The sequence below is a fragment of the Tauraco erythrolophus genome, chromosome 5 (assembly GCF_009769465.1).
Source record: "Tauraco erythrolophus isolate bTauEry1 chromosome 5, bTauEry1.pri, whole genome shotgun sequence".
Taxonomy (NCBI): domain Eukaryota; kingdom Metazoa; phylum Chordata; class Aves; order Musophagiformes; family Musophagidae; genus Tauraco; species Tauraco erythrolophus.
Window position 1 is genome coordinate 34,595,618 of NC_141469.1, and position 25,182 is coordinate 34,620,799.

Below are 25,182 nucleotides of genomic sequence, written 5' to 3' on the forward strand. Positions count from 1 at the left end.
GCAAGGTTTATTAAGTGAGCTGTGGAATGCTGGGCAATATATGCTCAGAAACGATAGTCCTGATGATGTGACTTCTAAAATCAGTGTGTTGATAATCAATGATCAGTGAACTTTTGACTAAATTCCTAATTTCCCTCATGCAAACACCACACACTGTTCCAGGACATTCAAGACAGGAGGTACCACTGCATTTTAACAAATGCAGCAAAGAAAGATGGTTTGCTTTGATGTGTTTTGGCAATGTTCAGGTATGTTGTTACATCACTGGGTTTTACATGGTTTTGGTCCATGGGTAGTTATTAATGAGCAAGATGTTTATCTGGACTTGCTTCTGATGAAATCCCAGGGGCCTCTGTCTTTAACCTCTCTCTTTTCCTGATCAATTTATAACTTGCATATTTTCTCATCCTGGGACTACCAGGCATGCCAGTGGGCCACAGACAATAGTGCTGTGTGGCTGGGATTGTATTCCAACGGCATAACCATGTTGTACGTGAGCACTAAACAGGTCTTGTGTTGCATCCGTTGCTTCAAATTTGCTTAGTCATTTAATCAGAGATCAGTTTGTTCCGATATATTATTTCAGAGCAATAGAAAATGTTCCTTATGTAACTACTGGTGTTTTCAAAGTCTGTCAAGAATTGTCGGAGATTGGCTGCACGTGCAGGAGAGGAGCATCCAAGGTTTTGTGGTTTCAGTGGATAATCTCCTCAGGCAGTGTAAGACAGGTAGAGGTGTAAAGATGGACTTTCTGAAGTGGGCTGTGAGGAGAGCTCCGGGTAACACATTCTCCACCCCTCTGCTTTAAAAAAACCTCCTGGATTTTGGGAGCCGGTGTCCTTCCCAGCGAAACGAAGCTCTCCTGCCGCGGCTGCCTCCCGCTTGCCGAAGCGAGCGCCCGGCGAGAGCCGGCCAGGGCCGCCCGCCCGCGACGCGGCCCGGGGTGCTGAAGGGACAGCTCCGCGGGGCCGCGCCGGCCTCCCCGGCTCCGCGGGGCGCTCGGCGGGCCGGCGCGCCGGGCTCCGCGGGCTGGACACGGCGGTGCGCGGAGCCGCCGCCCCCCGGCGCCCCATCCCCGGCGGCGGCGCAGGCAGCGCTCGGCGCGATCACTTCCGTGTCAGGGCCGGCTGCCGCCGCGCCTGCTGCCTGCGCGGCGCGATCGGACGCCCTCGCAGCGCCGCCGCGGCGGGGGGGCGGTGGCCGGGGGCGGCGGGGAGGAGCGGGGCAGCCACCACCCCCCGGGCACCAGCTGCTGCGGCAGGGAGAGGGCGGCGCCAGCCCCCCTGCCCCGGGGGCCTGAGGCTGGTTGTGCTTCCTCCCCCCACCCCGGCCACCCTTCCTCCTCTCCCCGCCGCTCCCCCTGCGGCCGCCGACCGACCCCGAGCGGCGGGGGGCAGCGGGAAGCCGGCCCGCCCCCACACCGCACCGCGGGCTGCCGCGGCCGCGCCCCCTGCCCGGCCCCTCCGCCCGGCTCCGCCGCAGCCTCCTCCTGCGGAGGGAGGCGGGGGGAGTGTGAGTGTGCGAAGTGGGAGAAACTCCCACCGGCTCGCTCGGGGGGGCTGGGGAGATTTTGGGCTTTTCTTTTTTTTCCTCTTTTTTTTTTCTTTTTTTTTTTTTTTTTTTCCCCACCCTGAAGCCACGTAGCAGCAGGTGACTGGCGCCCGCCCGCCGGGAAGGACCCTGTTTGCACCGGCTGTGTGTGCATGTAGCGGGCTCCCTCCTCCCCCCGCCTCCCGATCATTCTTTATACCGGGGGAGCGTGTGCACTGCGGTCCTTGCTCTGGGGATTGCTGCTGCTCTTCCCATTCGTCAGGGGCTTTCCAATCACCTGCCTCTGCCACCCTCTCCGCTCCGCTCTTTGTACTTTATTTTCACGTGCTCTTTACTAACACGGCTATTTTTAAATCCCACTTGGATTTCTTTCTTTCTCTCTCTCTCTTATTTTTTTTTCCTCCTTTTTTTTTTTTTCTGGGGGGTGGGTGGGGGTAGGGAGGTTAACGTTTGCATCTCCCTAAGGGAAAGATCCCACCAGCCAACCCAGCTCCGCCACTGCTGCATCCATCCATTCATTTTTATGGTCACTAGCAGTCTATCCCGGTAGTAGAAGGTGCAGAGAAGTGGGAGGCAGAGAGAGAGAGAGAGAGGGAGGGAGGGAGGGAGGGAGGGAGAGAGAGATCCGGACAGCGAGAATGGCCGAGAGAAAGAGGAACTGGAATAAAGAAGATGACCTGCCTGTGTATCTAGCTAGGCCGGGTACGACAGCCCAGACACCGCGACAGAAATACGGAGGCATGTTCGCCTCCGTGGAGGGAGCCTACGAGAACAAAACCATCGACTTCGACGCCTACAGCGTGGGGAAGAAGGGGTCCCGGACCCCGCGGAGCGGCAGCCGGCACGACATGCTGGACGGAGGGGACAACTACAGCGAGACTGCCAGCGACGTCAGCGAGGTCTCCGGCTCCGTTATCAGCTCCCCGGGAGACCGGGAGGACAAGACCCCGGGCGTGGAAATCAGATACCCCGTGGGGAAAGAGCTGCTGCAGGGCCAGGACAATGGGCAGGTGAGCGGGGCCGGAGCGGGGCCCCGGGGCGGGGGGTAGGAGCTGCCGCCCCCGCTCGCCGGGCGAGCCGTGCCGAGCCGTGCCGCGCTGTGCCGCAGAGCCCCGATCGCCGGCGCAGGGGGACGGAGGCCGCCTTTGCGGAGGAGTTTCGGCACGGAAGGTCGGGGAGGCACGGACCCCTCCTCCCCGGCGCGGTGATGCTGTAGGAAGAGCCCGGCTGGTCCCTAAACTATCTCACTTGCCTGAGCATAGCGGGGGCGGGAGTTGGGGGGCGACCCTAGAAAAATCTTTTTCCTTTGTAAGTGATGGCGATGAGTTTTCTGCATTTCCCTTGCTGCCGGTGAAACGCTGCCCATGCCGAGTGAGCTGGAGGGCGGCCCGGGCCCCCTCGGCGCCTCCCCGCCGCCGCCCGGAACAAAGCAGCCCCCGCTGCACTTCTGGGCTCGCCGGCAAAACTCCGCGGAGCCTGTCCCAGGCGCAGACCCCGGCCCCGGCTCTGCCCCTGGCTCCCCCCGCCTCCCCATGCGCCTTCATTGTCTCCCGGGCAGGGAGCGCGTAAAGGCGGGAGGACCTGCCGAAACCTTTGCCCGGGGGTTCCTCACCCCTGGGGCTGCAACCTGGGCTCATATGGTAGACTTCAGGGAAAAGTGAGGCCAGTGGGACCGGCTAGCCCCTGCCAGCTGTGCTCTTCCATCTTAAGCCTGGCTGTGGCAGGCAGACTGGAGGCAGACCCGGGGGCTGGCTCTCCTGGGAACCGGGGCTGTCATTGGTTTCCCCTTAGAAAGAAACGCGGCCTTGCAGTCCTGTCCCTGCATGAATGCGCCCTTTCCCGTAGCACCCAGCCTGGAGGCTGTATAGCCTGTCCATGCTCAGCTCTTTCCACAGGCTAAACAGTTTCCGCTCTTTTCTTCCCTTCTTCAGTTTGAGCATGAATGGGGCGCTGATCCTCTTGGGGCTGGGGACAGGTGCCACACATGCCTCCCATGCAACACCTGGTGTGGTAGGACACTGGAGTGAGCAGACAGGGCTTGGTGGGACGCTGCGCTTGCACTGGTGCCGCTTCACTGCAACGACCTCAGGGTTGCCTTCAGAGGCAGGAAGCTGCAGTGCAGTCTTTCCTTTCCCAGCTCACCTGAACCCCTGTATCTTTTTCACCAGGACCCCAGGGCAGCAGGAGGGCATGGCACACCCTGAATGTCCCCCATTTTCTGGGACATTCTGATGCCTCCTCCCCATCCTCCCTGCTTCCTTGTTCAACCTGGGACTCTGGGCATTGAACACATTGCGCACTACCTCTCTGGATCTTACTGTGCTTCCAAAGTTGGCTCTGGTGGGGTGAGGAGGAGGTTTGGGGTAAAGCAGGTGAGGTTTGGTCACTGGCTTAGTTAGGAAGGTGCGCTGTGAGCAGTAACCATGTGCCTGACCCCAGCGCAGCGGCGGCCAGAGCTTTTTGCAAGCTCCTAACAGTGATTTTGGGGGAGATGTGCCGCAGATGTGACCTGGGTGGAAAATGCCGTGTATCTCTGTATGCGTTGTAGGGGTGTGTGCTCAGAGCCCCTGGCTGTGTGTCATTGGGGGAATTAACTTGGGCACAGCTTTGCAGTGGCTTTCACCCTTCCTGCAGCTGTTCATGGAGCCTTAATCAAGCACTGTGGGTGGGTGGAGGCACCCTGAGTCAGAAAAGACCGAGGGTTTTCAACTAGCCACTTCTCTCCAGCAGCTGCTGGCATAGCATCCACCTGGGCCAGCCTGCACCTGGGCTGTGCCAGCACCCACGGCCTCCCTGGGGACAGGGCAGAGCAGCGAATGGCACTGGGACGGTGACAAGGAGGGCAGGGCTGCTGAGGTCAGACTCGTTGGTGGGGATAGAGCAGGCAGTGCCATCGCCATGTGCTGCGCAGTAGGACCCACAGCTGGGGGTTACCCCCCACACCCCCCGGTCCCCACGCTGCGGGAGCCCACGGCCGCGACACCCCGCCGCTGACCTCAGCGTGCGAGCGAGGCGGTGGCGGAGCCGAGGGGCGGCGTCTGCCAGCGCCGGTGAGGGAGGGAGGGAGGCTGGAGCTGGATTGATGGGCTGGGAAGGGGGGCCGAGGGGGTAGGGGTGGGGGACAGGAGGGAAGGAAACGCTTCCTGGGTTGAGCTGAGCGAATCCTGCTCCGACCTGCAGCCGGGAGGGCGCTGCTGCCGCCGGGAGAGGCAGCGCTCGTCGACCCCCCCGGGAGCCGCGTCCCTGTTTTATTGCAGCCGGAAAAAAAGGTGCCGGGTGTGCCTGGCTTCCCTTCCCCTTCTGGGAGAGGGAACTTTGCCTCCATTACCCAGCTCTGCCGGGTCGCCCCCGCCCCACTCCATCACCCGACCGGGCTCTGAATTATTATTCCTCTTATTACCACCGATATTTTTCCGTCGGGCTCCGCTCGCTCCTCGGGGTGTGTTGCGTGCGCCCGGCGCTAGCGAGAGCCGACATGTCTTACCAGGGCAAGAAGAGCATCCCCCACATAACGGTAAGCGGATCCCGGCACGCAGCGAGCCGCTGCCCTCGCTCCTTTGTTAGCGGGGCGGGGAAGGGCGTGAGGCGGGAGCGCCGCGGCCGCGCAGTGCCCCGCGGATGGCGGCGGGGAGCCCGCCAGGCTGCGGGGCCGCGGCCGAGGGTCCGCGGGGCTGGGTGGGTGCGAGCGTCGGTGCCCTCTTCTCCTGCTGGAGCTCCGGGCTGAGAGTGACTTTATATTAATTTTTTATTTTAGTCTGTAGTCTTTATTCTATTTTATTTTATTTATTTACTCTTTCCTCGCCCTCCGCGCAGCCGGCGCCCAGCCCCCGGTGCTCTCTCGCCAGCCTGGGGCCGACGGAGGTGGGGCGGGGAGGGGAGGGCCGCCGGGGGGCTTGCCCCGGCGCTGGTGGGGCCCGGGGCCGGGGGCGGCGGTGCCGCCCTCCCGAGGAGCAGGGCCCGGGGAGGCTCGGCCGACGGGCGAGGCAGAACAAAAGAGGGAGGGGACGAGCCGCAGCACAACGTGCCCGCCGCAGCCGCCCCCCGGCAGCGGGCAGGAGCAGCGCAGCCCCCCGGCGGGGGCAGGGGGCGATGAGCCAGAGTGGGCCGGGGATGCGGAGAGATATGGGGGGGGAGGGGGAGGGGGGGGGGGGAACGTTGAGGGGGAAAGCTTGGAAAATCAAAGAGCGCCATGATGCCAGCAGCAACACCTCTGTGCGCTATTAATACATCAGACATGGTGGGGATCAGAAGTCAGAGAGTTAATCATAACCATACTCTGCCTATCTGTGCCTGGCTCCTGCTGGATGCTTTTATCCCCGAGCAGGACTACAATAGAGCATGCTTTCCATGCCAGAAAGGAGGGATCTGGGTCCTTTGATTCAGTATGTTCAGTATATTTCCCATAGATACAGTAGATTGACAGGGGCTGGGGGTAAAGAATAGGCAGAGCTGGTAGGGAGGGGGATTTCGGGGGAAATCTCCCCAGAGGTTGGTCACGCAGATATTTTCCCCAGCACTGGTGTCAGTCTCGAGGCTGGTGCCTGCTTTCCTTTTAGGAGGCTGGATCAGTGGGTGATGGGGTCACTGCTGCCGTGGCACCCAGGGCAGAGATGAGCAGGGAAGCAGGGTGAGCTCGCATTGGTTTGGGTTCGTAGAGCTTTCCCAGGAAAGCTGGCACCATCCGGGTGCAGGGCAAGTTTCAGTAGCTGAAGGTTGGGCTGGCTGGTGGGTGTGGCAGCTTCGTCAGCAAACCTGGTGGTTAAAGGCATTATTTGAGCCAGTGTTACAAGGCTCGTAAGCACCTTGAGGTTTTCTTGATATTCAGAAAAAAACCCTTCAGCCCAAATACTTGGTCAGGAGGGGATCAGCCTCTTTCTAAAAGCAGAGCCATATGATACCAAAGTGGTGCATTTATAGAGTTTTCCACTATCAACAGGCAGCCCTGCCTGGTGGCGCAGGCTGAGCTGGGATGTTGAGATGGCTCTTGGTGTGATGGCTCCTCTTGTCTCGGTCCTCAGCACGTCCTGTGACTTCCCGTTCCTCAGGGTACCCCTGGGCTGGGGGAGGCCCTGGCTGCCCTCTGCATCAGCAGCTTTGTGTGTGGCTTGACCTTCATCGGTAGCTGGAGTGTTACAGGTTCCCACCCATAGCTGGGTGTTTGCTCACCAGTTTGTAGTAAATGAAGAAACTGGAAGAACTGCGAGTGTTTGTCTTGGAATCAACAGTTTGTTTTAATTTATTCACTTCTCGCAAATTTCCTTCTCTGTGCTGGTGAGAGGTTTGCTGGGAAAAAGAAAGCCCAAACCTCAGCCTGTTCTCTTTGAAATGAATATTCATTAATGCTAGTGTTGAGTTTTGTGACCAAATCAAAGGCATAAATTAATGTTAGTGAAGTTGGCAGGCATCAGACTTGGACTGCCTTTTTTTATGTTGATGTTTTACACTTCTGGCCTTTCTTCTTCTCCAGCAAAAGCAAATCACTCTGTTACAACTTGTATGCGCTGCCCATCCCACAAGAGCCCACTGCATTTGTCTGCATGTATTTTCTGAAAGCCCCATTCCGGTATGGTAAATTAGATATTCATCCTGCCGCTGAGGAAATACATTGAAGCTTCAAGCCTTCTGGGCTCTGAGGAAATGTGATAGCTCTGGAAAGTTATGCAATGACAACAGTGATGATGAAATCATATAAAAATGTCATTTGTTACTGTGCTTAATGTTTCCCACACACACACACTCCTCTTTGGAGCTACACCAGCTCCTGGATTCATTGGAATAGTGAGAAACTCATTTTTGACGGTGTCCTGTGTGCTGATGCTTTGCTGTGGATTTTCCCATCCCAAATGTGTGCTCTGTGTGTGGGGTCACAAGCTGTCCTGAGCGCACAAGGAGAGCAGCACCCAGCATCCCACCACAGCATCCTGCCACAAGTACTACCTGTGGTCAGTGCCTGGCCAAAACATCCCTCCGGGAGCTTGCTGTGGGTCAAGTCTGCAGCATCAGGAACTTTGTAAAGGAAGAGGCAGAGGCTGGTTTCAGCTCCAATCAGTGTGGGCGCAGGTGTCACTCTTGGGTAGACAACCCTGTGGTGTCCTTTCTGTTTTGCTGACTTCGGGACAAATGGGCACAGCTGCCTCCTGGTGCTTTGTCTGACCGTGCCTCCTGACTCCTTCGTGCTACTCGCAGTGCCTGACTGATACCCCCTTCACCCCTTTCCCCAAAAGCAGCTTTATTCCTGACTTCCCTCCTCCCCTTTCTCCTGGAAGTATCTGGGACAGTAGAGTTACTGTGTTGCAGACCATCCCCCTTTGGCATCGAGCAATCTCCCTGTGCTCTCATTTACCAAATCTGCACCTGCTTTTTTTGATTTAATTTCACCTGCCTTTTTTTTTTCATTCCAGCCCCTGAAAAGTCATACTTCTTGTGATGTATCCTGTTTGTGACTCTCCTGCCGCCCTTTATGCATCCTGTGCACCATCCAGGCTGGCTGTTCTTAGCTAAGCCCCAGCGCTGCTCTGCTGTAAGGTGCCATTCAGTTGTGAGTCAACCTGGAGAAACTCACAGTCAAACTGAGCCCCTTTCACTGTGACTGCAGTGAGAAGGACCTCAGTGTTGAAGGCACCAGACCAGTCTCTGGGTGATGTAAAATAGAGATGCACTAAACCAGTAAGTGTAAGCACTTCGGTCATGCCCTCTGTTCTGTCTTGAAGTCCTTGAGCAAGGAGGATCTCACTCTTCTGGTTCAGGAGTATTAGATGGGGATGGAGCAGTGTGTGCATAGTGTAAGGATGGCCAAGAGTGCATCTGCAGCAGCGTGTTTCTTGGGCTGTGGAGTACAGTCAGCCACCACATCCATTGCTAAGGTGTTTTTCTGCATGAGGTGGCAATGTTTTGTGCTTTGGTTGTGCAGGCCTGCTCTCATGCAGACCAGATTTTCCAGGGTACATCCCCCGCCCGTTGCTTTTGACTTCGCTATTATACTCCTCTAGTGCAGCATGTTACAGGGAATCAATGGGGATGATGACACTGAACGATCTGTTGCAAATTATTTTGGTTGGTTTGTTTTGGTAGTGCTTGGCTCTTTTCAAGGCCTCAGCTCAGATGAACTCAAAATTACAGCATATACAGAGCACAATTTTAAAAAAGCATGTGGCATGTAAAATGTCTGTTATGGGACTTGCTTGTTCCAATAGCGATTGCAACCATTAAAACATAATCAGCATGAGCTTGGTGAAGAGGAGGTGTGAAGACAACTGTACTGAGCAGAGGGAGAATAGCTAGTCACCAAAGCAAATGCAAGGAGGGACATCGGAGAGGCAAATGGTGCCCAAATCTCTTAGAAAGGGAATAACGTTCCTGGGAATGGTCCAAAAGTTGGAATGTGAATGGGGGAAGGAGCTGCTGATCCTGAGCTGGCAGACTGTAAGGCATGGGGAGACAAGAGAGCTCAAAATATGGTGTTACAGAGGGAGGATCTCATCATTGAGCTTTGCAAGTACAGAGGAGAACTGGCACAGGATGAGAAAAAGAAACAGATGCAGAAAAATGAAGAGAAGCTGGAGAAATTCAGAGGAGTGGGCACAGAATAATTTTAGTTGTAGCCTTTTGAATAGATTGATGTGACGAGAGCTGAGAAATAAGTAGACTTCAGTTGAAGACTGCAGAATACTTTGAGAGAGAAAATTTGAGAGGTGATTCTCCCCCTTTACTCTGCTCTTGTGAGACCTCACCTCAAATACTGCATCCAGTTCTGGTGTCTCCACCATAAGAGAGACATAGATCTGTTGGAGCGTGTTCAGAGGAGGGCCACAAAGATGATCCAGGGGCTGGAGCACCTCTGCTACGAGGACAGGTTGCGGGAGCTGGGATTGTTCAGCCTTGAAAAGAGAAGACTTCGGGGGGACCGAATAGCTGCCCTGAAGGGAACCTACAGGAAGGCTGGGGAGGGACAAGAGTGTCTGCTGATAGGACAAGGGGAAATGGGTTTAAGTTGAAGGAGAACAGATTTAGATTAGATTTTAGGAAGAAATTCTTCAGTACGAGGGTGGTAAGACTTTGGAATAAATTGCCCAGAGAAGTTGTGGATGCCCCCTCCCTGGAGGTGTTCAAGACCAGGCTGGACGGAGCCTTGAGTAGCCTGGTCTAGTTGAGAGGCGTCCCTGCCCATGACAGGGAGGTTGGATTAGATGATCTCTGAGGTCCCTTCCAGCCTATGCCATTCTATGAAAAAATGCATTTGGCTGGACTTCTGTGTGAGAGGATGGTCAAGACACAAACTTTCTTTTTGGCCTGAGCAAAGCACTGAGGTAACGTGTGGTGTTCTAGTGTCACGCACCTCTAGTGCGAGAGCTGCCAGCTAATTCACTTTGGACACAAGGAGGGGCATGTCCTACAGATGCAAGGTGTGGTGAGCACCTGGAATGGGACATCTAATTCCTTGTCTGGGTTTGGATCTATTCCATATCTACCCTGGCTGTGCTTTTTTTCCCCACCCACCTTTGTTTAACAATACGAAGCTACACACAGATTGATGCGGGACTTGCCAAAAGTGTTTGAAAAGCCTGTTGAGTGCTGGGCATGGGAACAACGTCTTACATTATTGTTCTGCTCTTGGCGCAAGATATGGGCTGATTTAGACAGCACTTTTTGTCCTACTTTAAAACACCAAGGCCTGGGACTTCTGGATCATTCTTACTCTTGAATATTTGCTTAATACTGAAAGTTACGTTTTTCTGTCTGTAGCTGTTGAGTAGACTTGGCCCCTGTCAGTTTACTTGTCTGTCGATGAACATTTGTGAATTCACGTTACATAGTGGACTGGACTTGAACTTGGCAGCTCTGGAGATGCTTTAGCTGCTTCAGTAGAAGCTGTTGGACTTCCAGTCACCATTTCTATGATTCTTTGATGTGTCTTTTTCCTTTCCTTTTTCTACAAGAGAAAAAGCGGCCACAGTGTTTAAGTGACTTCCGTCTGGTGTCAGGGTAGGTCCTTCTGGGGATGTTTCTGTGGAGATTGAAACCTTTGGCAGAGGGACAGAAAGAAGGGTTTGGGCAGTGATTTCTTTACCTGCCACAGTGAGTTTGTCAGTCGGTGCCCTCAGCAGGGCATCAGGGTTTTCAACGTAAGAGCTGGTGCTACCACAGGGAACTGAGCTGCGTTTGCTGGAAGCTGGGCAGGTTTGGAAAGGGGACAGTGGCTGTCTGGGAAGACAACTGATGCAGTGAGGTAGTTGTTCAGCAAGTCTGAATTTCCTTCTTACAAGCGCTGAGAGGAACTGCTGCCAATGAACCACTTTACAGACAGGAGGTCAAGGTCTGTTTTCTGCTTTGCTGCCATTTCTTTCGTAAGCAAGTTTATACATGTGGTTAAAGGGAGAAGCTTCATTTCCCTTTGTGGGAGCGGGAGCCAGGAGAGCCCACTGGGTGGTGAAGCAGTCAGACTGAGAGTTAATTGGGATAAACTTCTTTTGCTGCTTTTGTAGGTATGACGGAGATGGAACAGAGATGAGTAGCAAAATAATTTTGCAGGTTTCTAATCTTGCAACGTGTAAAGATGGTGGCCTTGACCCTTGGGACAGAGATACTTCGGGATTACTTTTGCTTGTCACTTGATGCATTTGCCAAGATGAAGTTTTGATCTGTAGCATGTGTCCTGATGAGGTTTAAGGCCTCAGCTCTCGCTTATGTTTCTACCAAATAATAAGTGTCCCCACTGGTTTCAGTAAAATCTCTCTAAGTAAAGCTGGTCACCCTTGCCCACCTTGCATGTGGCTGGCTAAAGAGCACGCAGTACTCAGAGCTGAGAGGCTGTGGAAGGGTTGTTCATGGACCAGTCCTCATACCATGGGAGGTGGAGCAGCAAGGGTTTGTTGCAACTTTCAATCACTTGCAGGAAAAGTGGGTATACGAGGCAAGATGACAGCAAAAAGCATCTAAGTGCAAGCAGTACACACCTGTATCCACCATGTTTAGTTGATCACAAATTACAGTTGCTCAAGTCATATTCAAGGACATTTTCTACTGTTCTGTTTCCCTTGCATCCACCTCCTCTGTCAGAGAAGAGATTCCTTATGGTCTTAGCCGGATTTCGACCATGACAGGTGCGCAGGCTGATGTGTCCCAGTAACCCGATGCAGGTTTCTGACTAGAACTTAGATAAAACTCATCTTCAGTTCAGTGGCACACTGCAGCCAGCCATGCTGTAGATTGCTTTTATTTTTTCCCAAGTTTAACCATTCCTATGAATGGCTTGCTGCAATCTTGAGTTTAGCTCCAGCTGATGTAACCTGCATGTAACCCAAGAGAGGGCTGTAACAACACGCAATGCAATGGGTTCAACTCTCCAGCCCATACTTAGGTGAAACCTCTGCTGATACCAATGAAAATATTGTTATCAATAAGATGTTTGTCGTGCTTCCCTTCTAAAAGCAAAGCAAAGATGACGTTTACAATGAAGAAATCCCCATGGAGTTAGTAGCTGTAGGAGTAGCCCTTTTAGACCATGTGATTAAGGAGTGAAATCGCCAGCTGAATAGAAAGTCAGGTCTCCAAAGGGGAAACAAAAGAACATCAGATCTTTTAAATGAATAAAGACGAATGAATATATTGGCTACAGACCAAGCTACAGCATTACTACAATCAACATAATCCTTCCTAAATGAATTGCCATATACTGGAGTGTATTTGTTAAGAAAAGGACCTTAAAAGCAGGATTCTCCATTAGTGGCCTATCGGAAATGATGCCTCGAGGATACAGTGCTTTACAAGCAATTCCCTGAGTTGATTCCGGGATCACCCTATCTAAAAATTACTTCCTATGGAGGGTAACCTAGGGGTGAAATTCAGAAGGAAAGATAGTGCTGATTAAAAGCAGATCTTCTATAAGCAAACAGTACTTCATGAAATCTCATTACAGCTCTTTGATCCTTATGAAAGGATTTTAAGCAAGCATTCCTCTTGGGAAGGATGTCTTTTTTCCTTTGCCATTAAGTTTAGAAATGTTCCTTATTTGTAAGTACTTCTCTAAAAGCGAGGTAATTTAGTGGTATTGTTTCACAACTGAGTCTGAATCTGGCCTGCTCTGACAATAGACAACCAAATATATCCACAAAAAAAAAAATTAAATCTCTTGTATATTATGGGAAGTACCTCTGCAAGAAGGAGAGCACAGAGGAGCTCTGAGTGCCTCCCGCCATTGTCTGCCAGTGGCACTTTTGCCTTTGAGAAACCACTCCCTTGCAAACAGTCTTGTGGAGATTTGGATGATCAAGTTTGAAGATCAATCTTCAGCCTTTGGCTTTTGAACCTTCCCTCTAAATTGGGGGTGCTGTGTCTTTTCTAACTCTCAGTGGCGTTTTTAAAGCCTTAGCAACACAGGATTCTGCCTCTCAAATGCTAAAAAAGTAAAGATTAATATCTTGGCTGCAAGTGTGATAATGTAGCCTAATGCCTTTTTATGTCTCTTGCTTTTAATCTGATGTCTTTTAAACCACATGCATTTATAGGCAGAGAACTAGAAATACAGGTGGATTTGCAATTTAAACTGTTTTCAATTGGTTATTTAGCATAAAATCCTTAGTCATCTTCAGGGCCATTGACTAATCTGGATTTTAGAGAATACAGCTATTATTGCTCTGGAGATGTAAGGACAATGATATATTCTAGTAAATCCTTATAATTATGCAAAGGGTGAAATCACTGCTGAGTATTTCCTCCTCCTTTAGGCCTGGGAAATCTGGGGCTAAGAGTGTTGCAAAGACTTTTTCAGTAGGCAGTGGCTGCAATGCAGCACTCGTAAAAGTCCAAATGCAAGAATGAAGCAGCGCTTGAACCCATATGCTGGGTGTGTTGTATGAAGTTCATTGTAGTTAAATTGTAAAGCAAACTGTAATAGTTAAAAAAATGATTTACTTGATTTAGAGATGAAGATGTAATAGATAGACATTCTGTTTGTGGAAGAAAAGCAAGAATGTAATAGTGTATATCAGAATTGCAGTCTGGACAGATGCTGCTATTTGGTGAAAACGCTGCTCTTGAAATCTCTGAATCTTTTTGTATGGTTAGAATACATAACGGCAGATTCATTCTGTTTTTTTTTTTTTTTTTCCCAAACTCCATCTTGTATGATAGAGGTGTGGTTTTCTCTGAAAGGTGCCTGTAGATGCAGCACCATTGGTATCGACACTGTAGAGAAGTGTGTGGTTTGCTATAACTTGTGCTGCATTGTATTTTGACATGCTGCACCAATTTGAGATAATATTTATTTAGTAAATCTTATGTCAGAGGATGGCAGTTTCTATTACTATATTTTTCGGTAGTTCCAGAAGCAAACAGAACTGCCTTTGTAAAAAATGTATTTGAATTTTGTTGTGTGTAGTATCTTTAAATACCTCTAGCTCTGAGTGAATGAAAAAGGCTGATTTTAAATTTCTTTGCAATTATTCCTACTCTAACGTTTGAATCTAACATTCGGATCATATTTACAAATAACCCAGAGCTGAGTGATTTACCGACGAAAGGAATTTGACTTCGCTTGTGATTGCGCAGAGCCCGCTGCAGATCCGGGGACCGCGGCAGAGCTGGGGCTCGTCATCTGGCAGGTTGACGCAGATGCTGCTCGTCGCTGCTGGCCTTGCACCGTTGGGAGCGTGTGAAAATACGGACATGCTTCCCAAGAGCTGAGTCGAGCCGATTTAAAAAACTCAGCAAAACAGGCAATTGGTACAAATTGTGCCAGTCGCCAGCTCACAGCCGCTCCATGTTGCTTGTACCGTAAGGCAAACAATAGTTGTACGGGAGCGAGAGCCACCGCCTCGTGCTGGAGCAGCCGGCTCCTCCTCCTGCAGCAAACCCTGCTCCATGCGTAGCATCTCCTGCTGCTGCCACGATAATTGCTGTCGTGTCGCAGACGAAGCTCGGTGGCTTTGCTGCCAGATTAAGCAGGAGAAGCTAGACAGCGATTAGCGAAAAATCACCGGGAAAGCAGCGCGCGGGGTTTGAAGGTGAAGAGCTGTGGATAATGGGAACGGCGGTACGGTACGCAGCAGCGAGAGCTGAGCCGGGAGGTGCCGGAGCGCTTGTAAAATGGAGCTGGCAGGGAGACAAGCGTCGCTGCTGTGCCCATGCTGTGTCATCGCCGGGCACGGGACCCGGGAGCAAACAGTGATGCATTGATGTGGTCACATCGCTGCATCGGGGGTGGGCGGAGGAGAAGCACCTCGGCTCCCACCCCCCCCACCGAATGCTGAGCAACAGTGTGGGCTGACAGTGGTGCTTCCCACACCTCCCGTGGCAGTGACAGCAGGGCTTTTTCCCCTTGAATCTCGACACCTGATGAATTGCTCAGTTTATATGCGCAGTATAATACCCCCTGTTTTGCTGTGTTTCTGGTGTCTGTCTTTGGCAGGCTGGAGGGAGGAGGAGGTCCCAGCACCTATCCTCGGCGTGTATCCAGGAGAGCTCGGCTGGCAGTTCTCTGGTAGGCAGCGCACAGAAAACATGGTATGGAGCCCTTAGGGCTCAGTAGCCAAGGCACCAGTGTCTGAGGCATCTGTTAGTGGAATGTAAAGGGTTGCACTATTGTCACCCCCTGAGCTGAGTCATGAACGTGGTGTTTGTGCTGTGAGAGCCCCTGCAGGTTACTGGGGTGGCTGAGAGTGTGTCTGAGAGCCTGGCCAAGAAAGTGTCCTGCCTGGAGGGATTTACAGCTGGGAGGGGGAAATATGGGTCAGGGCTGTGTGATTAATTCAAGAGCTTCAGGTCACTCCTCCCTCCTCCCTCCCCTTGCCTTCCCCAGGGTGCTACAGTGTGCCTGCCCTCCCGCCTGCAGTATTACCCAGGTAGAAGAAGACTTTGGTCCCTAGTTTTTCTGGACATTTGGCACTTGGTAAGGAAGCGGCGAGCATCCTGCCTGACAGTGGCAGTGTCCCTTTGCTTTCAGGCTAGGGCCCTTGCTTAGGCAATGGTGAGGTGTGAATGCTCACCTGCTGACCAAGGCTTTGATGAACTTTGGTTTCATGAAGTGTGCAGCACATTGCTTGTCAACATTAACCCGTGCCTCCCTGCTAGTCAGTTGTGTTTACGTGATTTTTTCCAGCGTGTCGATGGAAACGCATCTATATGGGTAGGTGCACAGAGCATCTGGTACCACTGCTTTGGCTGAGGACAAGCCACCCCTGGTCCGGAGCAGGGTGTGGGAGGCAGCGCCCGTTTGCTTGGGCATGGCAGGCCGTCAGGTTGTCCACATGGCACTGAAACCCCACCTGGGTTGCTTGTGCCCATCAGCACCATTGGTGTAAAGGCACCCTGCTTTGCGTGGGCTCCTGGCTCGCAGCCATCTGTAATGTGTCCTACAGGCACGCTGACAGCTCTAGCTGGTTGGGACAAGTTCCAACAGAACCATTTTTCTTCTGAATTTGCTGATTTGCTGGAATGGAAATGTGTGTCAGAGATGGTTCCACATCTGTCAGGTCCTGGTGGAAGCTGGGCAAGGCTCCACTGCACTGTCGCTGGTGGCTTGGCAGACTAGCTGGGGAGCGTCAAGATTTGTGGGTTTGGGGCAGCCTTGTCTCCCATTGGCTTCCTATTCCTGGCTGAGGACATCCTCAGCCACAGGCCAGCTCAGGTGCAGGACCTGGTCCCTTTTGCAACAGTTTTGAATGGTTTGTATTTTCTCCTGAGCAGGAAGGGGTCAAGAATTAAAATGTTGAAAGTCTCCATAAAGTGCAGTTTTCATTCTTCACCAGAATTTCTTAGACCCTCTGAAATTCTGAAGAAGGCGAGACTTTGTAGCTAAACATTCAGTAATCCTTTATAAACTGTAAGTGAGCCTTAATTTAGTGGATGACTCACATAATTGAGTGCTTTCTTAAAGCTGCATTTGTATCCTTTTTAGTTTTAGGTTATTCCAATATCTAGTTTTGCCACTTATATATGTGTATTTATATATAGAAACATATGAAGTCTTTATGTCTACAATTATTTTTTGGGGGTTGTACCTCTGCTTTATTTTCATCTGTCTTATTTTCCAGACCTGTTGCATTTGTTTCTATTTATTATGCATCTTCTCCTGTTTTAAAAGAAATAGAATGTAGAACATCTTGATGACCGTGCAGATTTTTTGACTCATTAGCAGTGACAGATGTGATGCTCTGGTAATGTTCCCTGCCCGTATCGATAAGCTTTTGCCTCTTGTAATTGGACAGTATTATTGTTTAGGAAGGAAGTTGAATGTGCTTAAGAAGAGCTCACAGGATAGTGGTCTCTGCAGTGTAGTAAATCGTCATGGTGTGGAGATGCAACTGCCAGCATGTGGCAAAATAACTTATTACCATTCAGACTGCTGCTTCACAAGTCCTGCAATTGCCAATGACAGGAGAGAGACTGGGAGAAAACAGGGAGCCCGCTCTGGCAAATTCCAGACTCAGGACTTGCACTGGTCTCCATCCTTTAAGGAGAGGGTGCCAACATTGGAGGCAGGTCCCGGGGACATATCTCATTGTAGTTCTGGGTCTTGCTTCCCCCCCAAGGTCATCTCGCTGCTGCAGCACATGGAGAAAAGCCTCAGACCTTCTGTGTACATACACTTTTGTCACGGACTGTATTTAAAACATCTTTTCCCTGTTCTTTCTCCTCTTGAAATGTCTGTTTCTCCTTTTTTGCTTTTCTAGAATGATATGGAGGGCTATAGAGGCTTTGAACTTGCAAAATGTAAAGTAAAATAGTAAATATGATACATATAACTGAGAAGTTACATTGAAGAAGGGTTGTCGTAACACCCTGAGCTCTGACTTGGCACTTTTTAATCAACAAATTTTTAGAAGGTCTGTATCATTGTCTTGGTTTTATAGATGAGGAAACATATCAGCTTGTTTAATTGTTTTCTAAACTGTGAACTTGAGACGTGTGGTTTATATGCGTGAGTCATCCTGTAATTAAACCAGGAATTGAGTCTGGAGTGAGGAGTATAAAACATGGACAAAATGAAGATTCTGAGTTATTGTTTAGTGAGCCAAGGAAATAATTTACAAGAAATGGCTTTTTTATATATGAATGGGAAAATGAGGTTGTGATGCTTTAGAGGTTTTCAGCATTCGCAGTCACTTTGCAAAACTCTTTCCAAAAGTGTTATGTACTTGTCATGGTTTAACTCCAGCCAGCAACTAAGCCCCACACAGCTGCTCACTCACTCCCCCAGAGAATTGAACCGGTAAAAGTGAGAAAATGCCTGGGTTGAGATAAAGACAGTTTAATAATTGAAAAAATATAATAACAATAACTCTAATAATAATAATAATACTATTTTATTGAAAAGGAAAATAACAAAGAGAGAGAAATGAACCCCAAGAAATTCAGGTGATGCAAATAATGATTTCTCACCACCAACGAACTGATGCCAAGCCAGTCCCGCAGCAGCAGCCCCCTGGCCAACCTCCCCTCCAGTTTTATTGCTGAGCATGACATCATATGGTCTGGAACATCCCTTTGGTCAGTTGGGGACAGCTGTCCCAGCTGTGTCCCCTCCCAACTCCTTGTGCCCCCCCAGCCTGCTGGGGTGAGAAGCAGAAGAGGCCCTGGCTGTGTGTGAGCACTGCTCAGCAGTAACAACAACATCTCTGTGCTATCGACACTGTTTCTAGCACAAATCTAAACCACAGCCTCATACTGGCTACTGTGAAGAAAATTAACTCCATCCCAGCCCAAACCAGGACAGGACTGAAGTTACAGGCTTTCCCTGTCTCTGGGTAGGTGGCAGGGTGCTGACCTTTCCAGTGTGACTTCTTCGGTGAGGGAGCTTAAGTGTTGATTCTCAGGAATACGCAGTGGTAATATTTTCTTTCTATAAAATGTGTTTTTTGAGAACAGCGTAACTGTTTGAATAGAGAAAAACGGAAACAGATGAGTGTTGTGAACTGTGCCCCAGCAGACTTGGTATTTGAACAGTTCTTCACAGGGAAAAAATGTTTGCTTTCTGGCACTTCAGTGAATACCAGGAGGCAATAGCTTGCTCTGCTGTTGGTGTGATCTTTCAGGTATACTGAACTTTGGAGGCTTCACTCCTGTCCTGATTCATGGAGTGAGTGAGATGTGATGTGGGGACCCTCAGTACAGAGTGCCTTCAGCTAACCAGCAGCCTTTGACCTGCAGGACTCACAAATTAGACAACAATCCATTCTTCATGCCCTCTGGACTTGCCGCTGTCAGTCTGTAACGCAGTATGGGAGACACAAGCTGTGGGACATGTCTGTTGGCTGCCTCAGTGGAGCAGCTGAGTTGATCCTGCAGAGCTGATGTTGCCTAAAGGAGCTTCCTTGGGCAGGAATTTCTGTATCACAGAGCTCAGCAGCCTCTCCTGACCTTGTCCCTTCCCATTTCAAGCTCTGTTACTCTTCCAGGGGTGCCCAGAGTCCCAGGTGAGCTTGGCTTGGCTGTTCCAGTGTTGGGCACTTTATTCTGGTGACTTCTCTTCTCCTTTTGGCCTTTGTACGGTAAAGTGGTGGAAAAAAGCGGGTGTAGCAGGATTTCAAGTGTTTCCATGGGCAATGAGTTCTGCTTTGAGCAAAAAAGACTGTGATGAGCGTAAGGCCTCATGCCCCAAAAGTCAGAAACGAACAGTCAGTGAAACTATGGTTTTCCTCTCCACTGTCTGTTTAACCACCTGAACCTATGCCATAGATCTTTAAATAGTTTAAGTGCTTTGATATTAGTGGCTTTCTATGTAATATAAGCCTATTTGGTATCATCAATACATTATTATGTTTATTTATTTCAACAAATCCACATTTCTTCCTTTTTTCTTTCTCCAGAGTGACCGACTGCTCATTAAAGGTGGAAGAATTATCAACGATGACCACTCCTTCTATGCAGACATATACCTTGAAGATGGACTTATAAAGTTGGTTTTTTAAAATATTGACCTTTTTTGCATGCCTGTTGTATAGACTGCTGTGATTTCTTGATGGTGCTGGCCTGAGATCTTGCAGCCAGCATCTCAGTTACCTTTAGATATGGGGGCCATAGTAAAAGAGTGTCTAATTATGAAATTCTGCCATTTTATCTTTACTTAAAGATTACGTAAGTAGCAAATGTCTTTACTGTAAGTTGAAGGTATTTGCATTTCCAACAGTTCAATCCTAGTTTCTTCCAAAATAGTCAAGGCAAGTAGGCTCTCTCAACACGAGAAGTAACGGTAAGGACAATGGCTATTTTTTGAGTCCATGTGTGACAGAAGGCTCATTAAAACTTTTTTTTCCTCACGTCTAATCAAGGCGAATGCAGCCGTGCTCTAAAGAGTTGTACAGCACAGAAATATGCCCTTTGTTACGCAGTGCTAATGGGGACTAAGTCCTTCTCAGTCCCCTTGTTGGTTAATGCTAAACTGTTCCTACAGCATTGTTACATGTTGCTCATATGTTCCTTTTCTTGCCTAGAAAAGGTACGCAATCTTAAATCTTAACAAAATTGGAAAGTAAATCCTATTGAGTTACCAGGATATAAAATATAGCAACTGGGAAAGTATTCCTTAGGTGAAAAAACGTGAAATACGTGTTATGATAGCCAGGGAAACAGTAACAGAGATGTCTATTGGTGTAGCTCTACTGTTCCTACCTTGGCTTAGTGAAGATGAAGGTCTCTAGTTTTGCAAAGTAACGTAGTGGGTACAAGCACTCTGACGTACGCAAGCATCAAAGCCTTTTTCTTGACTGCTAAATATTTTCACTAGTGACCTAACAAGTTTGGTCTCCAGAGGCTACAATTTAATGCGCAGAAACATAATTATGATTATCTGGTAAATAATTCATTACCTTCTTGTTTTCAGAGCTCCTTTTCTTGAGAATATAACATCAGATTAGAAGTCTGATTCTTTACATATCTGTGGCTACTTACATTATTCATGATTCAGGTTATTATAACAGAAAAAAAATCTGAATGCTTGTATCCACGGACTATGTGGTTTTCTTTTTAATGCAGCACTCTGCTTTTCCATTTGTAGTGTTACTTGCATTGCAGAAGTGGCAAAAGGAGCGTATCGGTTTAAGTGGAGAAGGCACAAAATTGTGAACACATACATTTTTTTAATAGCAGCAATCAACCAAGTTGTGCTCTCTCTGATAGGCATTTTCATGGAGTTTTTCTCTGCTTTTGTTTGTTCAGATGCAGATTTCCTAGTAACTCTTGTAAGCATCAGAACTGATACAACTAAGCGCATGATATGCTGCAAGTCTGAAACTGCTGTGCGTTTTTGGCCTTGATTGCTGAAATGCGATGGTACTCGGTAGGCAGGTTAGCAATGCCAGTCTTCAGCTGCCCTGCCATTTGCCAGCCCTTGCTAAGTGCATAGACTCCCTCTGAAATCCAGGCATGGATCCATACCTCCAGAAAGTGTCTCAGCTGCCCGAGATAGCTGGGATTAGTAATGAATAGACAGACAAGATTTTAGTTTTTAGAATACTTTTATCTTTGCCTAAGGAGGCAAGTTTACTGTTCCAACACTGGAGTCGTGCCTGGTTTCCTTGATTTCAATGACCTGAGGTTTTTCTTTGTAAACTGTGCAAGAAGTCCTGCTGTGAAAAAGCAGCTAATTCATGAGGGCAGCCTGGTGTGAGATGGGCTTGGGTCCTAACTGCGTTCAGATGATAAATTCTGCAGTATAGGGAAGCACTATATTTTCTGGGATTGGTCTCTTTTAGTTTATCCAGCTGGAACTGCCCATTGTGTATAAGTATTTAACATAGTTATTGAATGTTGCTCAAGATCCTTTGGAGCAGGACCTTGAACCTCAGGCATCCATGTTTCAGCTGATGTCCTGACTCTCCAGCTGCAGATTCTGTTGATAATACAGAATTCTTTCTACAGGGTGGAGCAGCCACCAAACCACTCAGCCCAGAATAGGCGATAGTGTTCTGGTTTTACTGGGATATAGAAGATCTGGGTTAATTTTCATATTCTGCAGTGGAAACTAATCGGAAAATACAAGGTTGTGTTTCTCTTGCTCACTAACGAAGTAGGGTCTTTTAAGGCTTATGTCCCTGCAGATTGTCCTGCAGAGAGGACTGTAGATGTAACCTTGAATATGTTTGAAGATTAGCTGTTGTTTGGAGGATGGTAGATGTTTTTTCCTACCTATCAATGCTCAAACTGTCTCCCTGGGTACAAGGGAGCAGTGGTGCAGGTGGGTTTTTCCTAACTGAAAGTTAAACCCTGCACACTCAGGTGACGGCTGAGAGGCAGTTCTCTGGTATCTAAATAGTAATTTAGCTATTTAGTAATTTAAATTGCCATTGGTACATAAATAATATATTTTGCTTACATCTATCCCATCTCTCATTTCCACATAAGGAGATGAGCCCTGATCTCTGTGCCAAGTGGCGGGTCACAGTCTGGTGCTCACTGTCCTCTGCTCCATCCCTGCTGAGGGGAAGGGTTGGGTCCCTCTGGACTGGAGGGGACTAACATGCATGCAGGATGGGTGGCTGGGGACGGGGTCTCCAGAGCTGGGCAGACAGTGAGCCAAGATAGAGGGAGAGCCTCAGGTGCCTAAAAGAGTTCTGAGCTTGATGAGAACAGAAATAACTCCACTGAATTCTGGGGGAGATTTTCAGCTTTCTCGGGATAGGCTTATGAAGAGTTGAAAACTGCTGTTTCCATTGTGCTTTAATCAGCTGATGTATGACAGAATTTACCAGCTTGTTTGACTGAAGACAGTAGACAGCATCAAGTTGCTGTGAGTCTGTTTTCTAGTTGCTGGTGCATCAGAAAACCAGCTCCGTTATTTTTTTGTACAATGTCTAGAATACAGTTATCTGTGCTATTGTATTTTTTCACCTACAAGTGACTGAACCCCATTCTTATTAACATATACTTAGCATTAATGACTGAGCGATTCAGGAATCCTGTCACATTATCTCTTACTCTGTGTTCTTGTCAGTCAGAATAAAAATAACCTTGATTGCCAGTGAAGATCAGCCTTCTCCCAGCCTTAATCTTGATGGCAGGGCAAGAGATGAGACAGGCTCCTGACAGGTAACATCGTCCACAGAGGCCGTTTGGTCCCATGTCACTTCAACATGGGTGACTTCAACCATTGCCAAATAAACTGTTATCTCAACTGTACGCTGAAAATAATGAGCAATGAGTCATCAAAAAACTTCTGTACATACTTAGCACTCTTTCACTTCATTAGGATACGTGCTTTCTTGAACAGGGAACTGTTAGATAGTGATTGTGGAAGAAAATAAAGATGAATTGCTTTTACGTTTTCAGATAGGTTTTCTTTAATATTGTTATTTTCAGAAAGTGTGTTAGTCCTCAGAGTGCAATTCCACCATATTTGAAGGAGATTGATCATAGTGATTTTTTTTTTCCCCAGTTCAGTTTTTTAGCCACAAAAACACCGTACAAAGGTTGAGGATTGTTCTGATGGAAATCTGGGGAGTGGATTCAACTAATGAAAATTAGTGCAACACCGTTATTACCTGTGGGGCTACCTGACTTTATACAAGCTTTCAGTGTGCTTATGGGTTGGAGTGCCTTAGGGCATGCCTTTGCAAGTCAGATATTAACAGCAGAGAAGCTTCTTGCAACTTGTCTGTGCAATTGGATGTGCTGGGCTGCTGCTGGCGTTCACATGCATACCAGTTCCCTGTTTGTCATGGTATCGTTAGCGCTCCACAGCTGTAACAGGTTATGACATGCTCCCAGTGCTGTACGTGTTGATGAATACTAGACGCCAGACATGGAGCTGTACGTCTTCAAGCCGGGATATTATGTCACGTGTCGGCCCTTTTGGATTTGTGCAGCGCTGAGTGGCTGAGACCCAGCTCGGGATGCTGGCGGGGACTTTGCTAACCCAATAGCTCTGCTTCCCTCCAGCCAAAACCCGGAGCACCGGGGGAGCCAAGCTGCTGGAGGTGACATTTTTGCATAGCATATGAAACGAATTCTTGACCTCTTGGGGCTATTTATTAACTCTGGCGGTTTGGCCAAATTCCAATGTGAATAATTATCCCATTTTTTTTTCACTGTTTTTAATTAACGATTATATGCATTTTCATTTCTAGCTCATTGCAGTTGGCTGTTAATCAGTTCCTGTGTTTTGCTCCATAGGTGGGAGTTGCATTTTAATATGGGAGAAACAGATTCAGCAGCTCAGATGTCTAGGGTGTTTGTTTAGCTGTGGATAAATGTTATTTTATTCCAGACAAAAGGAAATTAGGACAAGGACTGCATGTCTGTAATACAAGATAAACTAAGTGAACTTAAACTACCTTATATTTATCTGTAAGCCCAAATATATTACGGTGTAACAACACAGAGACACGACTTCCACACAGACCCATATGTTTTCCTGTTTGGCACCATACAAAGTAGACAATAAAAATGTAAAGTCAAAGGTTAATTTACTCATGGTGTCCATGAACACTAAAAGTCTTTTGATTGTAAATATCTGGAGTTTGCTTGATATCAGCATGGGGGACAGATTAATATTTTTAATAGTGAAAAAAAAAATAGCCTGTTTTGAAGAACTGAAGGGAAGAAGATTTCAATAGTTAATTAACATTTTTCCATACAGTTATGCAGAATGTTCCACTAAGTTTTAACTTTTAAGAGGAGGATAAAGAATATGTGACATGGTAGATTAAAGGTGTTTGGGTCTTTAAATATGTATTTCTGCATTTTAGGATACTTAGATTTCTTTTTAAGGATAAATTTGCACTGCTGGGTTACCAAGTGATTATAACTCCTTTCTGATGTGCCTTGTGTTTCTACCATATATTTACAATTCCAGCTTGCTGTCATATTTGATCTATGTTTTTCTGTTTTCATTTAAGAACTTAATATACAAAACCAGAGCCTCCAAAAGAGCTTTAACTGTACATATTTGTAATTGTTTAAAGATAGAAATCATATAAAAAACCAATAATTTTTTAATGATGGTGTGTTATGGCTTCTTTATTGGCCACTAGAGCAATGCAAAGAACCTGAGCCCACGGCTGCTTTTTTCAGCCGGTGCCGTGCAGAGCAGCCAGAGGGGATGTTTGAGCTTCACCTTTCCTTTGAGGTCCCAGTTCTTTCTGTATGGCCCCTGGGTTCCTCTCCACTACATGCCTCAAATATGTGTCCCCTATGCTTCTTTGTTTAAGTAAAATAATATTGGTTTTCCTTGCTGCCTAGGCAAATAGGAGAGAATCTGATTGTTCCCGGAGGAGTCAAGACCATAGAGGCTAATGGGCGCATGGTTATTCCTGGGGGAATAGACGTCAACACTTACCTACAAAAGCCCTACCAAGGAATGACTGCTGTTGATGACTTCTATCAAGGCACAAAAGCAGCGCTAGCAGGAGGCACCACCATGATCAGTGAGTACTAGCAATACTAACTCTTCCTACCCCAGACTGAAGCTCCTGTAGCACATATGGGGATAGTTACAGGAGGCTCCATACCGATTTTCTGCAATATTCTGCAATGAATCTTCAAATTTCTGGGCACTGTGTTGGAGATCCATTCATCACTGTCACCCAGGGTTGGCCTGGAAATGAACCTACCCTCGGAAAGAAACAGTGGCATGGGGAATTGCCTGTTGGATTTTCCTCTGAAATACAGAACAAGCACTGAGGGATAATATACCTACTC

At 48.5% G+C, this 25,182-nt stretch overlaps 1 protein-coding gene across 1 annotated transcript in view; it reads left to right on the forward strand.

Moving 5' to 3' along the window:
* Positions 1–2,189: 2,189 nt before the first annotated feature.
* CRMP1 (collapsin response mediator protein 1) overlaps positions 2,190–25,182 on the forward strand; it is a 50,464-nt gene continuing 27,471 nt past the window's right edge. The window contains exons 1-3 of the mRNA XM_086612594.1: positions 2,190–2,561; positions 19,356–19,444; positions 24,724–24,908. Coding sequence (XP_086468720.1) covers positions 2,190–2,561; positions 19,356–19,444; positions 24,724–24,908 — 646 coding nt within the window. The remainder of the gene's footprint in view (positions 2,562–19,355; positions 19,445–24,723; positions 24,909–25,182) is intronic.